Source organism: Populus trichocarpa, chromosome 1, assembly GCF_000002775.5.
Source record: "Populus trichocarpa isolate Nisqually-1 chromosome 1, P.trichocarpa_v4.1, whole genome shotgun sequence".
Lineage (NCBI taxonomy): Eukaryota > Viridiplantae > Streptophyta > Magnoliopsida > Malpighiales > Salicaceae > Populus > Populus trichocarpa.
The window spans coordinates 9624690-9639971 of NC_037285.2; the positions used below are offsets into that span (position 1 = coordinate 9624690).

Consider the following 15282-nt stretch of genomic DNA (forward strand, 5'->3'; position numbering starts at 1 on the left):
AATAGCCTTGATTTTCCCACCACCAAAGTGATGGGCAGAATTTGGCTGGAAGACGACGTGTCATCTATCTTAGCGAGCGATGTGTTGTATGTTTATTTTTTTTTCCAGAAAATAAAAAGGGATGTATAGGTCATCCACCTCTTTAAATGAGAGAAAAAACAAGCTTTAATGTGTGGGCCTAAGTGTAAATGCCTACGCGCCTTGATTGTTCCTTCCAAAAGCTTATTATATTGGGCCATAAGATAGTGATGCTGGGCTTTTTCATTTTGCCTTTTTTTACTACAAATATATGAAGAAAAAAATCTGTTTGATTCCATGACATAAATTGCAAATTTGAAATGTTAAGCAACAACATCCTGTCTATTTATTTTAATATGTTTTTTTTTAAAAAAAATATAATTTCACCTTTTGTTATCAACAATTTGCTTTTGCTATCTCAGTCTCACATGCCTAACATGGTTCTTTTCTCTTAGAAAAAAAATATTTCATACAACAACAAAAAAAAACTTGCGCTTTATTATCACATAAAACTATGAAAAATAATCTATAGAATAAAAATATTATTGAATCCAATGATGTGTATGACTTGTATCGAGAGTTTGGTTGGTTGAATCAAATTCATTATTTAAAAAAATGGGTTTTTTTTTTACTATTTTTATTCTTCAATATTAAATTAATTCAAGATTTATCTTTTAAGTTTGTTTTTTTTCTCAAAATTATCCCCGTAACTTTCGGATGTCAACTTGGAATGATCCAAGTTAATTTAATGTGTTTTTTTTAATGTGAGATAAAAAAATCATTTGATATACCGCTAATTTTAAATTCATGGTTATGTTTTAAAGAAAAAACACTTAAGTAATATCTAGATATTTTTTTATTTGAATTTTGTTTTTACTCTAACCCTCGATGTAGCGTGTGCTGGCTAGTTTCAGATTATCTTTGTGATCAATTTTACTTTAATTTAATTTAATTAAAAATATTAAAATTATTCACAAAGGTTAAGTAGCGTTTTCTTGTAATAAAAAAAAATGTTAAAATGATTGGCTATGAAATATATCTAACTAATTTGGTGTTGGGACGTATCCTAATCACAGTTATTAAACCCGGCCCGGCCTGGCGGGTCGAACCGAGACCCGGTCGACCCGGTGGCTGGACCGGTTCGGGTTTGTTAAAAGACCGGCTAATGCAACAGCCCGGCAAAACCCGGCAAAACCCGGCGGATCAACCCATGACCCGGGCGACCCGGACAAGACCCGATGTTTATTTTTTCCTTTTCAAATGTCGTTTCTGTGTAGACTTGGGAAGAAGAAGGTTTTGGCCAAAAGGCCAGGGGATGACTGATAGAGGGACGAGGGAAGTTGTAGCCGGGCATATCTGCAGTTTCAGGGACGCCATTAATACTTCTCCCCATCTTACCACAAACCTTAGAATCTCATATACAAGAGCTAATCTTGTGCCAGTGAAAGATGATGAACCCTAAAAGTGCGGCGATGATGAAGAACATAGCAAATAGGTAAACCCATATCAAGAAAGTGTTTCGATAGCACGCACCAGTGAAACCGGCTAAAGAAACGACCATGATTGAGATCCCACTTACTATCAACGGCCACTGCAAGAATTTCAAACAATCTGTGTTGTTGGCTCTACTGCTTAGCCATATACCATCTCCTGGGATGGGTATTGAGTACCCCTATCAAATGATTGCTAGTTCTCATTGTTGATCTTTCTCTGTTTCTCTCTCCCTATCTGCAAGACTGCAAGAAGCACTACAGATCTCTCTTTGCTCTGTCTCTCTTTCTTTCTTTAATGTTAATTTTTGAGACGGTCAGTTACAACTTGCAAGTGAAGGAGAGCATTGATAGCAACAAAGGTAAAGGTATAATGTGTGCAGGTGTGGTATTTTGCTTTATTTGAAGGGATGCTCATAAATAATTAAATATCCTGCATTCGTACGGGTTGACCCGGGTTAACCCGGGTTGACCCATAAAACCCGGAACCCGATCTCTTGCCCGGGTCAGTTTCCGAGTTGGGTTTCATAACTATGATCCTAATCTCTCGCGAGTATACAGAGACGTTATCCACTCCTCCCTTCTGGGTCAACGTTCTCCCCCATCCGGCATAGTTGGATAGCAAATTATTAATTTAAGTCATTTATGTTGAGATTATGAATTTATAAAAACATCCACACTAACTATTTACTTTTCAATTTATTAACACATCACATATCAGATATATTTTTTAAAAATATTTTTTATCTAATGATAAAATTTTCAATAGCTCACCTCTATTTTGGTACAAAATTTGGCCAATACTGCGACTATAAAATGTGAGCAATTACTCTGTTTTTATCTTGCTAAAAGATCAATGGAACTCTCTGCTATATGTTGCGTTTTAAACGGTGGCAGCAACGAAAATTTCCGATCGAGATAATGATTAATTTTTAAAATATTTTTTATTTAAAAATATATTAAAATAATATATATTTTTTTAAAATTTATTTTTAACATTAGCACATCAAAAAAATTAAAATTATAAAAAAATTAAAACAAAAAAATTAAAAAAATACTTTTTGAATGAAAATAAAACACACTCATCTTATTAATTTTATTTTGGAGTTCAGAACGCATCAAAATTATATATATCATTTGTGGCTTGATTTTATTCAAGTTGTGGAAAAGAAAATAACATAGCATGACAAGGTAGCAAACCTCTTAATATCTATTATAACACATATAATAGTTATATATCCGCATAGTTAAGTTATGACATTTGATTTTTTTTTTAATTTTGCTTTTTTATTGATATTTTTAATATTTATTTTTTAAAAAAATTTTAAATTCATGTTCCAATTGATATCACTCATTTGTTATTTTTTTTTATTTGCTTATTTATCTTTTTTGGATAAAGATTTTTTCAAATTATTTTGTGTATATTTAATTTTTGAAGATATTTTTCTGATTCATCTATATTTTGTTTTTATCTTTTATATTGATGAATTAAAAAAAAATTCAGATAATATTTCTAATATGTGCAGCATTGCATAATATTTGTTTTCCTTTACTTTTATTTAATTAATTTAATGTGTGTAATTATTTATATTATCTTTTGATTGAATAAAAAAGATATTTTAATAAACAAGATTTAATAAATATAACTAGGTAAATATCCCTTATTGCAAGATTAAATATCTTGAATTATACCCGTCTCTCAATTTTTCTAGTTTTAGTTTTAGTTACCATTAATGACTTGTTTTTATTAATACATATAATTTTCAATTTATTTTATTACATGCATGTACAGTGGCAGAACCACATAGGGTCAAAAGAGAGCAATTGCCCCCTTAATTTGTTTTTTGAATATTTTTATATTAGAATTTTAATATAATAGTATGGTGAGGGCTTGAGGGGTTTACACATGCAAAGACGCAAAAGAAATATTGTTGACTTTTATTTTAATATAATAAATAATATATATAATATATGTCGCTCATTTCTCATTTCCCCAAATGTTTTTCTTTTTCTTCCACTCAGTATTCGAGAGCTTTTATATTCTTTTTGAGCTGCTGTTCCCTGCCTCTCTTCCTTGTATAAATTTCTCTTCAAATCTAATTAAGCAAGTAACTTTTTTTTACTTTAGATAAATTTCTTTCATTTTTTCTATTTATTTTATTATCTAATTTTAATTTATTATTTTATAATTAATTATTAAAAATATTAAAATTATAATAATTTAGGAGTTTTGATATATACAATGTTTTGAATTAATTAAAGGTGAATGGTAGACACCAGCAAGATTTTAAACAATAGACATTGATTTGATTGTTTTGAATTAATTAAAAGTTATATAATTTTTTATTGAGTTGGTTACAATATGGAATTAAACTTTTTCACGAGATGAACAAGCAAATATTCCAATTGTTATTAGTGAGTAAAAAATGATATTTGTAGAATTAAAATTGTTTTAGCTTGAGATTGGTTTTTTTTTATGGTGTTAATTTTCTTGTGCTTTTCTATAAAATAATTAGGACAAATGATTAAATAATTCATATTTTTTTTTCTTTTTTTTGTTTTCGTCAGACAATTTGTGTTTTGCTAGAGCCTGGAGAAGAATTAACACGTGCGTGGAAGCCTGCAGGTTAGTTTTTTCTTTTAAAAAAAACTATTTTTTTGTAAGTTTTTTTATTTTAAAAGTATTTTTAAATTAATTTTACTTTATATGAGTTAGTATATTTGTTTCGAATTGATTTTTAATATATGTATATATAATATAGTATGTTTTAGTAATTTGTCTTCTTGTTTAAAATTTTTTGACTCCGCCACTTGCATGTATAAACTTTTTAATTTGTCCATAAATTTTTTGTTTTACTATAAAAATACATAGAAAAAACATAACTAGTTTTCTTTTATTGGAGGTTGAAATGCTTCAACGACTGCGTTGGACAAAAGCAGATTGCAGATCCTTCCACCCTCTAGTAAAGCTCTAAATTACATAGCCTAGGTGTTGGGATAACTATTAAGGGTTTCTTTTTCTTGACAACTATGCCATATTTATCAGATAGTTCCAGCACTCCTCCAACTGGCAGCTTCCACTCAAAGGAGTGCAACAATGAAGCCTGTAAATACATCAGCATCTTCTCTGCTAAACGGAGTCCTGCACAAACCCTCCTTCCCGATCCAAATGGGAGATACTGAAAATTGTTGCCCGAGTAATCAAATGTGCTAGTATCATCATTCAAAAACCTCTCTGGTCTAAATTCTAAGGGATTGTCCCACAGATTAGGATCCCTGTGAATAGCGTAAACATTCAAAAAAACTGTAGTACCCTTAGGAACGGTATACCCTCCTAGTGTGCATGATTGCCCTGAAAAACGGGGCACTAAGAGAGGCAGTGCAGGATGCAAACGAAACGTCTCCTTCATCACAGCATCCAAATACCGTAACTTGGGCAAGTGGAATTCTTCTACGGTGTTGTTCGCTCCAACAACTTCCTGTAATTCTTGGTATACCTTCTGCCTTACCTCTTGATGTTGCATTAGTCGTGCCATTGTCCATTCGATCATGGTAGTAGTTGTGTCAGTACCGCCCACGAAAATGTCCTGTGTATCAAAAATAACATTATTTTTAACGCTAGGTAGATGCATGATTTTGATCAGCAGCAGACTTGTTAGACAGCAGCTACATCATTTTTTGGGGAAAAGCACGCTTTGCTCTATCTGAACTTTTCTAATCACCCTTTGTTAAGGTGGTCTTGGTCTTGGACATTACTGATGCTTGTAGGTCCGTATGTTTCCAAGACAGATTGACGAGGGACTCAATGTTCCCAAGAAATGATACTTTAGTTTTATCTACCAGTAAGATCTAGAAACATACATTGCATTGGCTTTAAAAGTATAAATAAGAACTGAAATTAAAGTAGAAGAAATTTTTTTTAAGAAAAAAAAGAAGAAAAAATTAAAGTAGTCATACCATTAGCATGGCTTTGAGTTGGTCCATCGTAATTGATGTTGCGGTATCTTCATGCTTGTTAAGATCCAAGAGAATCTGCAGCAAGTCTTCTCTCACATCCATACGTGCCTTTTCTTCATTCAAACGTTGCTCAATTGCAGATTCAAGAAATTCATCGAGAGTGACTGCTAATCGCTTTGATCGTCTCTCTATACCTTGCAAGTCATACCTAGCCAGGACGGGGAAAAGGTCCGAAACATTAGGTTTTCCTAATAGCACCATCATCTCTGCTGCATGACACCGAAACTGTGCAACGAAATTAGTCCATTTCTCTCCTTGGATTGTGCCACCCCCCAGCAAAATTCTCAGGACAGTATTTAGGCTTGTTACATATGCCAATTCACCAAAGTCAATAGGGTTGCCAATTTTATTATACACTTTTCTAATAGCCTTTTTAACCTCCTGTTTTCTCAGTGCATAAGAAGCATCAAGGCTATTGCCTAGCATTTCGCGCACCAAAACCTTGCGCATCTTTCTCCATCGAGGACTGTAAGAGGACCAAGCGATATCATTTCCGCCGTATGTGAACACCCGGGCGGAAATAGGTGGATCACGATCAGCAAATATGGTATCCTTGTCACGAACAATTTCTTTGGCTAGTGGTGGTGAGCTAACCACTATGCACAATTTGTTTCCGAGCCTTAGCTTGTAGATAGGGCCATAGACCCCAGCTAGTTCAGTGAACTTCTTGTGGAGGTCATTACCAAGAAATGGAAGGTATCCAACTAATGGCAAGCCACGAGGACCTGGCGGAAACGGAGCAGCGACTGCCTTCTTTGGTTTGATATTGTTCCACAAGAACCAGAACATTGTTATTATGGTGACTGCCATGATGAGAAACAGTTTTTGTCTCTCGTTGCTAGCATCCCACCACCGTGACCACAACCCAGTGACCGTGTTCAACATTATGGTATTTTTGGGTGCAAATTAAAATGTAACAGTGAGACCTTTAAGAATATAGTGTATATAAAAAATTAGCTCTCAACGATAGAAAAGTTGGAAATCAAAATCTGACAGTAAGCATATATATAATGATCTTATGCAGTTTTAGCTCTTGGGTTTCGTGTAGCCAAATGACTTAAATTTGAATCAGAAAAATTTAATATTATTATTTATATTATAAATATTATTATTTGTATTATAATTAATATTATTATTATAATAATTAATAAATTTGAAAAAAAAAATATTACTAATATTATAAAACAACTATAAATTTGATTTGAGAGGTAAAATTAATTATTATTATTATTATTATTAAATTTGAAAAAAAATATTAATATTAAAAAAACTATAAATTTGATTTGAAAAAATAAAAAACTATAAAAACTGGGTCAAGTGAGTTTAATATTATTATTTATATTATAACTATTATAATTGGTATTATAATTACTATTATATATATAACTTTTAGCTTATATGTTTCAGCCAAATCTAAGGCTATGTTTGTTTCTCGGAATTCACTTTCCGGGAAATTACTTTTCAAATTTTCTTGTGTTTGTTTGACATTAAGAAAGTTGATCAACGGAAAACACTTTTTAGTCAAAGTAAAATTTAGCTTGGTTTTTAGGAAAGTGTTTTCTTGAAAAATTTGGGCAGAAAACACTTTCCGGAAGTTGTGAAAAATTTAGAAATGTCATAATATTTGCTGATTATATCAAATTTGGTTCTCAAACTTTTAATTGCTATATATATATATATTTTGTTTTGAATATTTATTTTTTAATTTCATCTCTTAAAATTTAATTTTTATATTAACTTTAGTCCTCATTTTTATAATTGTTATTTGCTTTTTCCTTATCATTTTTTTATTGAAATTTTTTATCTATCAAATTTGATCCTCATTCTTTTGATTGTTACTTATTTTTTTAAAATAATTTATGAAATGTTAATTAATATTATTTTAATTTCTTCATCTTTCATTTTTTATATATATTTTTAGATTTGATCTCTATTATTTTAATTATTATTTATTTTATTTGAGATAATTTATGAAATTAATTTTTTTTTTCAATTTCATTTTCATTCAACTTTTTAATTTGTAAGATTTGTTCCTAATTATTTTAATAAATTTGAGAAAAATAAAACATTAATAAGTTATTTTTCAGCTTATTTTTAATGACATAACCAAACACTGGAAAATATTTATATGGTACACAGCAGGAGCCAAGGGGTGTAGGCAAAAAAAAAAAAAAAAAACCACCTGCTGTGTTAAAAAATCTCTGCATTTTTTTTTTATTAATTTTGTTATTGAAAAATTAATTACCACCCTGCAAATCATCAATTTAGTTCCAGCCCATGTAGCAAATGAATTTCTCATTCAAAACCAGCTTTCCCTTTTTTGAATTGAGACTCCATCAATTTTATCTCCATTGCTATATTATCTTCTATTTATTTGTTAAAATATAATCTAAAAAATAACTAATAAAATATACATTAATTATTCCATGAAGGCTTTCATGGGGCTACTAGGGAATCGTGTTGGAGACGATTAATATAGCTGCTATCGCTTCATCTAATTAATAAAAGGAATTGTATAATGTGTTCGGACTTCAAAATTTATGCATCAATCCATTGAAGTTGAAGTCCGTGGAGGGTATTATAGATATTTTTGCATCGATATTTTTGAGCCTCACATTGTCAAAGCAAAGCTATCAAATGCACATAGCCACATATCGCTTGATCTGATTTGATTTTTGGTCCTTCAAGTAGCTAATTCACAGCCACACACATATATATGCATCAGAAGATAAAGACAAGGCAACAATAAATGAATGAAGATGCCCACAAAATGTCAATTCAATTAATAATTTTCTAGAACTCAATGATTGACAATGAAGAATATGCGAATTCTGTATATAAGAAAGAAAAAAATCAAATATCACGACAAAGTGAGCCTCCCATTATCAAAAGCGATATGTGTGGCTATGTGAATTTTCTACTTAAATATGATTCTTCATTTCCTTTTTATAGTAAGAAAATTCATGTTGGGGAAAGTATATAAGTGTTCTTATAAAAAAATAGTTATAGACACCATTGATTAAGACGTCAGTGACAATGAATTCGAGTAAATTTTCTAGGTTTAACATTTCCCCATTAAATCTCTAAAGATATGCTCTAGTATTTTTATTTTTACACTAGGTGATAAAGAATAGCTTAATTATGCTCTTTTTAGCTAGAAACAGGAGATAAGCTTAGCATAAAGATCACAGAGGCCAAAGATGGAGTTAGGCTCAAGGTTAAAATACCATACCTGAGTAAATCCATGCAATATATTAGGGGAAATTTTGCACATAGCATCACTATTTTTTGTTACAAGCTCAATTATCCTTCTAACATTTTGCATATGCTTTCTAGAATTTATAAGGCTATTATATTTAGAGCGTGTTTGACAGTGTGGTTGCGGGTGCTTTTCAAATAACTTTTCGTGCCAAAATGCATGCCAATGATGTTTTTTCATTTTTTAAAAATTATTTTTGACATCAGCACATTAAAACGATCCAAAACATACAAACCATATTAAATTTTAGTAAAACAAAAAAAAATTTCAATTTTTTTGGGAACGCAGCCGCAACCGCGTTCCCAAACATGCCCTTATCCAAGTTAGTCTTTGCAGAGACATAGTCTTTTGAGAGATGAGTGAGTAAAATTCTATAATAAAAAGTGGAGAATCTCCCACCTGGCGCCTGATGAGAATGGTGTTTGTTATTAGTAGTTATTGGTCTTGTCTAACATTTATATCTTTTTTTATGGTGAGTATATAAGTGAGATTTTAAAGAAGATTGATGGTGATAAACACACTTGTGGGTAAGACTTGTTGAGGAGTGCTCTTCATAGCATCAAGGAAACTATATGGCCAATTTAAAATTCACACAAAAAGTCATTTTAGTTCAAAAATTTATTTTGTTGATTTTTCAGTTCTTGGGTTAAGAGAAGAGAAATAATCTAACTGAAAAATAGTGAAGGAAATAGAAAGTTATCAATTGAACACATTTCAACAACCAAAATGAATAATTTATATTTGCTATAATTCTTTTTATTTTTTTATCAAATTAAGAACATAGGTAAAAAATATGTTTTTTCCAATGGATTTTAAATTATTTTTTTCGAACAAAAAAACAAGTTTAATTATTGTATAATTAAATTAAAAGATTTGAAGAGCTCCTCGTAACATGAGATCAAATAGTTTAATATGCATCTTTATCTTAACTTTCTAACTTAGTATTTGATTTAAATCAACATATTTATTATTATTTATTAAAACATATAATTTTCAATTTATCTTATTTAACATACATATAAACTTTAGTTTGCAATTAAAAATTTTCTTGATGGTAAATATAATATTAACAACTTTTGCACTTTTTTATGTTAAGAAAAAGAATTACTTCATCTCATAGCATAGCAATCAAACTAGTTATGGTGATATCATTAACAACTCAATCATAAATGTTGCTAATTTTTTCGGTTTTATGTATAAGAATATGCAAATTTAAGACTTCAAAATTTATACATCAATCCATTGAAGTTGAATTCCTTGGAGGGTATTATAGGTATTTTTGCATCGATATTTGTGAGCCTCACATTATCAAAACAAAGCTGTCAAAATGCACATAGCCACACATATCGCTTCATCTAATTTGATTTTTGGTCCTTCAAGTAGCTAATTCACAGCCACACACATATATATGCATCAGAAGATAAAGACAAGGCAACAATAAATGAATGAAGATGCCCAGAAAATGTCAATTCAATTAATAATTTTCTAGAACTCAATGATTGACAATGAAGAATATGCGAATTCTGTATATAAGAAGGAAAAAAAAATCAAATATCATGACAAATACTCAACGATATTTTTTTAAAATGCATATATTTTATGTTATTTTAAATCCAGAAGCTGGAGAAACGAGTAGCTTTATCTCCTCTGGAAAATGGTGAAGATAATAATGATGGCGTGCACACCTTCTTGGAAACCGGATCTCTCAATTTGATTGAATCTTCCAAGAACATGCAGCGAATTCTTGAAAATGACGGTTTTTTTTTTCTCTTTTTAGTCTATCGAATCTAAATGGAAGTCAGTTGGGGTGCGGAATTTCAGGTGGAGAAGGTCTCTGTGTACTATACAGAATAGGAGATCGAGTCCATTCCTCATAACAAGCTGCGCGATGGTACCTTTGATCTCCTTTTACCACTGGCTACCTTTGCCATCTGTTGTTGTAATATATCCCCAGTATATATACACCGAATATTCTGCTAAACCAACAATGAGTAGAAATTGCATCCCGTGAAGCAATTAGCCGTTATTTTGATGTTATCGTTTCATGATTAATCCACCCGTACACATGCCATTTATACATGGCTTCAGCTAATGGGAAAATTTGAAAAATAATCGATAGCATACTCATCTTAAAATTAAATTGGAAAGCAGATAATGCCCAGGTACACAGAGCATTAGCGTATTGATTATTGCAAGGACATCTTCTGCAATCTACGCGTAGAGAGCTGGATTGGATAATCTTGGTGTTGGAATTGCAACAAGAGGGTTCTTCAACTTCAAAACAATCCCAAACTTCTCCGTAAGATCCATTTGCTTACCTTCAGGTAATTTCCAATCAAAAGAATGCAGAAGTGTAGCAAGGAAATACAGAAACATCCTCTCAGCCATTGCTATCCCAGCACAAATTCTCCTTCCGGATCCAAACGGGAAATAATTGAAGTCACTTCCACTGTAGTCAAATTTACTGTTCAAGAACCTCTCCGGTTTAAATTCCAAAGGATTTTCCCAGATTGAAGGGTCCCTGTGTACTGCCCATACATTGATAAAAACTCGAGCACCCTTTGGAACAGAGAAGCCTCCAATAGTGCATGTTTCACTAGGGCAATGAGGGATTAGCAGTGGGAGAACTGGGTGCAACCTCAATGATTCTTTCATGATGGCATGCAAGTATGGCAATTTGTGTATGTGAGACTCCTCTACTATGTTGTCCTTGCCAACTACTCTGTCCAATTCATCTTGAGCTTTTCTCATTACTTCTGGCTTGTTCATGACTTCAGCAAAGGCAAACTCAATTGCGTTAGAGGATGTGTCTGAACCACCGACAACCATATCCTGTCATTGATTAACCAAATCTTTTAATCAATTTCTTGCGGCTCGACTACCGAAACTGATTCTATAATTCCCAAGTAAACCAGAATTTTGAAAAGAAACGAGAAAATAATCTTTTAAGAATTAGCATGAAATTCACAATTATTTGTAGTTTCTGAAACAGCTCAATTTGGTTCCACAATCATATCATATAAGAGCAATTCTAGACTTTATTATTTGATACCCAATTATTTAACATGATTCGATTCTTTTAAGCACCACCAAACCAAACCCACCCAATCAATATCAAACTTATGCATGTGGTTAGTGCACCATGATTTTTTTCAACGACAAGAACAATAAAAAATTCTGGCTTAAAATATATATATATATATATATATATATATATATATATATATATATATATATAAAATAGATGATATATTAAATTAAACTTATGGACGTGCTTAGTGAAACATGATTTCTTTTGACCAACAAGAACAATAAAAAATTTAAATTGTTACGTAAGATTTTAAAAAATTATTTATATTAGTTTTAAGTATATATCTTCAAATAAAAATAATTTAACTTTACTTAAACTTGTATATGTTCTTATTATTTTATATTTAATAAAAATAAAAACAATAAAATAAAAACTAGTTACCTTTTAATCATTAAAATTAAAAAAACCCGTCTGGTTGAAGTTTGCCTTCTTATATTTTAAACTATATCTGCTCAACTATTAAACATTTAAGTCTCGGTAACGACAGGAAAGCCAATTAATCACGATAATCCCAACACTCGTCCGGCTAGCATGATGCCTCGTAATGGCTACGGCAATCGCAAGCATATCTGATCATTTCATTATCATCATGAAGAGAAAAACATACCATAAGCAAGGCTTTGATGTGGGTCATGGTTAATGGCGTCTTGACATCTCCTTCATCCTTCACTTTCAACAGAAACTGCAGAAAGTCTTTGCTACTCGCCCCTGCTGTATCCCCCAACGCATCAATGCTCAATTGTTTTTCAATCATCCTGTCAAAAATCTGATCAAACTTTGGGGCCAAACCACTCATCTTTTTTACAAGGCCTTGCAAATCGAATCTGGCCAAGGCAGGAAAAAAATCTGAAATGTTTGGCGCCCCCAATAACTCAGTCATGTCAGCCACAACCCGCCTAAATTCAGCACCTAGGCTACCCCTTTCTTCACCTTGGACCGTGCCACCCCATAACATGCTCGTTACAACATTCAATATTGTCAGAAAAGTTTGCTCTCCCACGTTGATGGGTGACCCGGGCTTACTATATATGTAAGCAATGATGTTTCGCACTTCGCGGCGGCGAAGCTCGTAAACCGAGTCTAACGTTGAGTTGCTGAGCATTTTGAGGACACAAACTTTTCTTAGCATCCTCCACTCTGGCCCATATGGGCTCCAGGCTATATCTGACCCACCATAGGCTGCTATCCGGGCAACATCAGGCACATCACGGTTAGCAAATGTTATGTCATGGTCTTTAAGAACTTCGCGAGCCAAATTAGGGGAGCTCACTATGATGCCAAGCTTGGAGCCAAGCCGCAGCTTCAAGATTGGTCCGTAAGTGCGCGCTAGCCCAGCAAAGTATGTGTGAAGATCTGGGTCAAGAGAAGCTAGATTGCCAATTAATGGGAGCCCTCTTGGACCAGGGGGTAGAGATGGACGTCCCTTCTTGGATTCGGCACGTCTCCGTGCATACCAAATAATAGCAAAGAGAGTCAAGAGAGTGGCTATTGTGCTTGTAGAAGCATCTATATTACAATTTTCAAGAAAATTTGTAAGGGGGGTCATGGTGTTTGATAACAACAGGGGAGTGAATTTCAGAGAAAGGGAGGAGGTGGTCTTTATGGACACGGAAATCGGCACTTTATGTAAAGGCTTGGTCTGTGTTGTAATACAATCAGCAAAGACATCGTTTTTTTTCCCCCTTTCTTTCCCTTGAGAATGCTGACATTTCACATCAAGTGGAAGACAAAGGGGGATTTTGAAGAGAATGCCTAAACGAGGTAAGGAATCTTGGTCTTTTGTCTTTATTTATTTAGCTTTTAGTATAACTTACTAGTTTACTATTCCACGATTCGATGCAAGTTAGATTAAATTATTTTTTAATAAAAATATATTAGATTATAAAAAAACTTAGATCATAAAAAATCTAATCACGTGTGTTCATTACAAAAAAATCATAAGATAATATTATTTTTTTATAAAATTTTTTGAGATATTAATATATTAGATTAATCTAAATCAACATGAATTAATCATTTATTTTTCTATAATTTGGCTATTATTTTGATGGTTGAAAAATCAATGGAGATGGTTTTTGGACCCAAAAATTCATTTTAAACTATTTTTTTCTATAACAACACCATCAAACCGTTTCTAAACCTCCCAGTAACCCTGAAAACCCAAAAAATATTAAAAACTTTTTAACCTGAATTGAAAAAAAAATTCTGAACCCAGGTCTATCCTCACGTGCAAGTTTAGAGACAAAAAACACCACATCAAATTCTTCTTGTTGAATAATACTTGTTAACACCAATAATGATGATTTTCATTGACAAAAAGTGGTTAGACCGAAAAATTTCTTTTTCTTCGTCGTTTTTAAGCTACTTTCTCTAACTAAAAGATAAAAATATAATAAAAATAAAATTTTGGATCAAATTAAAATTATAAGGTATAAAAAAAACTTTTTGAAATTTTTTTTGGATTAAACATATTATTTCTTCTTGTTTTATACTTGAACCAATTGAGGAGGTGTTCTTTATGGATATGAAATTAAGATTGACAGCAATTCAAATCAAGATGAAGACAAAGGGGGGATTCCGAAGAGAATGCCTAAAATGAAGCAGAGGAATCCTCACCTGTTTTTTTTTTAGCTCAGTATAATTTATTGTCTGGATTGACTTGTTTGCCGAGGATATTGCACCGATGACTTGCAAACTCCTTGCTGACGAAAGGTTTAATAAAAACAAACATTTTAAAAAATAAAAAATCAGAGAGAGACGAGAAGGGATTGAAAAGTTAAAATTTTGAATATATAACTTCTTCGGGGCGGTTGACATGTTTTATTTTGAATATATAACTTCTTCGGGGCGGTTGAAGATTTCGATCTGTCAGCTAATTGTCACTTCATCATTTGCAAACTATTTTTTCTCTTTCATGGAACCAGCTGGCAGCTATCGCTACTCCTAGCTAAATAGAGTTTGTTCTATGAATTAAGACTCGAAACAAAAATAAAAATAAGGCAAGACAACTAATTTTGTCCTCTTTGTGATTGTTCTTGAAAATGACAAATAATCCTTAGATGAACATCAAATATTATTTTGGGAGTTTTGGGGTGATTGCAAGTATGATATTGGTTAATTTTTTAAGTAATTTTTACTTCAAAATATATTAAAATAATAATTTAAAAACAAATAAAAAGACAAAATAAGAAACAAAGATAGTCAACTTAAAGAGAGAACGTTTCAATTTAGAAAGAAATAAATGAAAAGAAAAGTTTAAGTTTAAGAGAAGTAAGGTTAGATTGAGCTAAAAGGTAGGGGAGGTGAAAGAAAAAGAGAAAGAACTAAGAGAGTAGAGTAAAAAACCAAAAGAAAAATGAGAGTTAAAATATTGTGTTTCAATATATATTGAAATGTATGTATTTGAT

At 31.7% G+C, this 15282-nt stretch overlaps 2 protein-coding genes across 2 annotated transcripts; both read right to left on the reverse strand.

The window, feature by feature from the left end:
• Window positions 1–4383: 4383 nt before the first annotated feature.
• LOC18094396 (flavonoid 3'-monooxygenase) lies at window positions 4384–6552 on the reverse strand. Its single transcript, XM_006368633.3, has 2 exons — window positions 5466–6552; window positions 4384–5095 (listed from the first exon to the last, which is right to left on the reverse strand). The coding sequence occupies exons 1-2, from the start codon at window positions 6408–6410 to the stop codon at window positions 4469–4471; spliced, it is 1572 nt and encodes a 523-aa protein (XP_006368695.3). The 5' UTR covers window positions 6411–6552; the 3' UTR covers window positions 4384–4468.
• Window positions 6553–10772: 4220 nt separating this feature from the next.
• Window positions 10773–13582, reverse strand: LOC18094395 (flavonoid 3'-monooxygenase CYP75B137). Its single transcript, XM_052446063.1, has 2 exons — window positions 12483–13582; window positions 10773–11616 (listed from the first exon to the last, which is right to left on the reverse strand). Exons 1-2 carry the CDS (start codon window positions 13419–13421, stop codon window positions 10996–10998), a joined length of 1560 nt encoding a protein of 519 aa, XP_052302023.1. The 5' UTR covers window positions 13422–13582; the 3' UTR covers window positions 10773–10995.
• Between the last annotated feature and the right edge of the window lie 1700 nt (window positions 13583–15282).

Excerpts from the sequence above, each read along its gene's own strand:
- LOC18094395 (XM_052446063.1), bottom strand. The coding sequence starts at position 13,421 with ATGACCCCCCTTACAAATTTTCTTGAAAATTGTAATATAGATGCTTCT. Across the intron at positions 11,617-12,482 it reads ACATCAAAGCCTTGCTTATG|GATATGGTTGTCGGTGGTTC; the intron begins GTATGTTTTTCT and ends AATCAATGACAG.
- LOC18094396 (XM_006368633.3), bottom strand. The coding sequence starts at position 6,410 with ATGTTGAACACGGTCACTGGGTTGTGGTCACGGTGGTGGGATGCTAGC. Across the intron at positions 5,096-5,465 it reads AACTCAAAGCCATGCTAATG|GACATTTTCGTGGGCGGTAC; the intron begins GTATGACTACTT and ends TTTGATACACAG.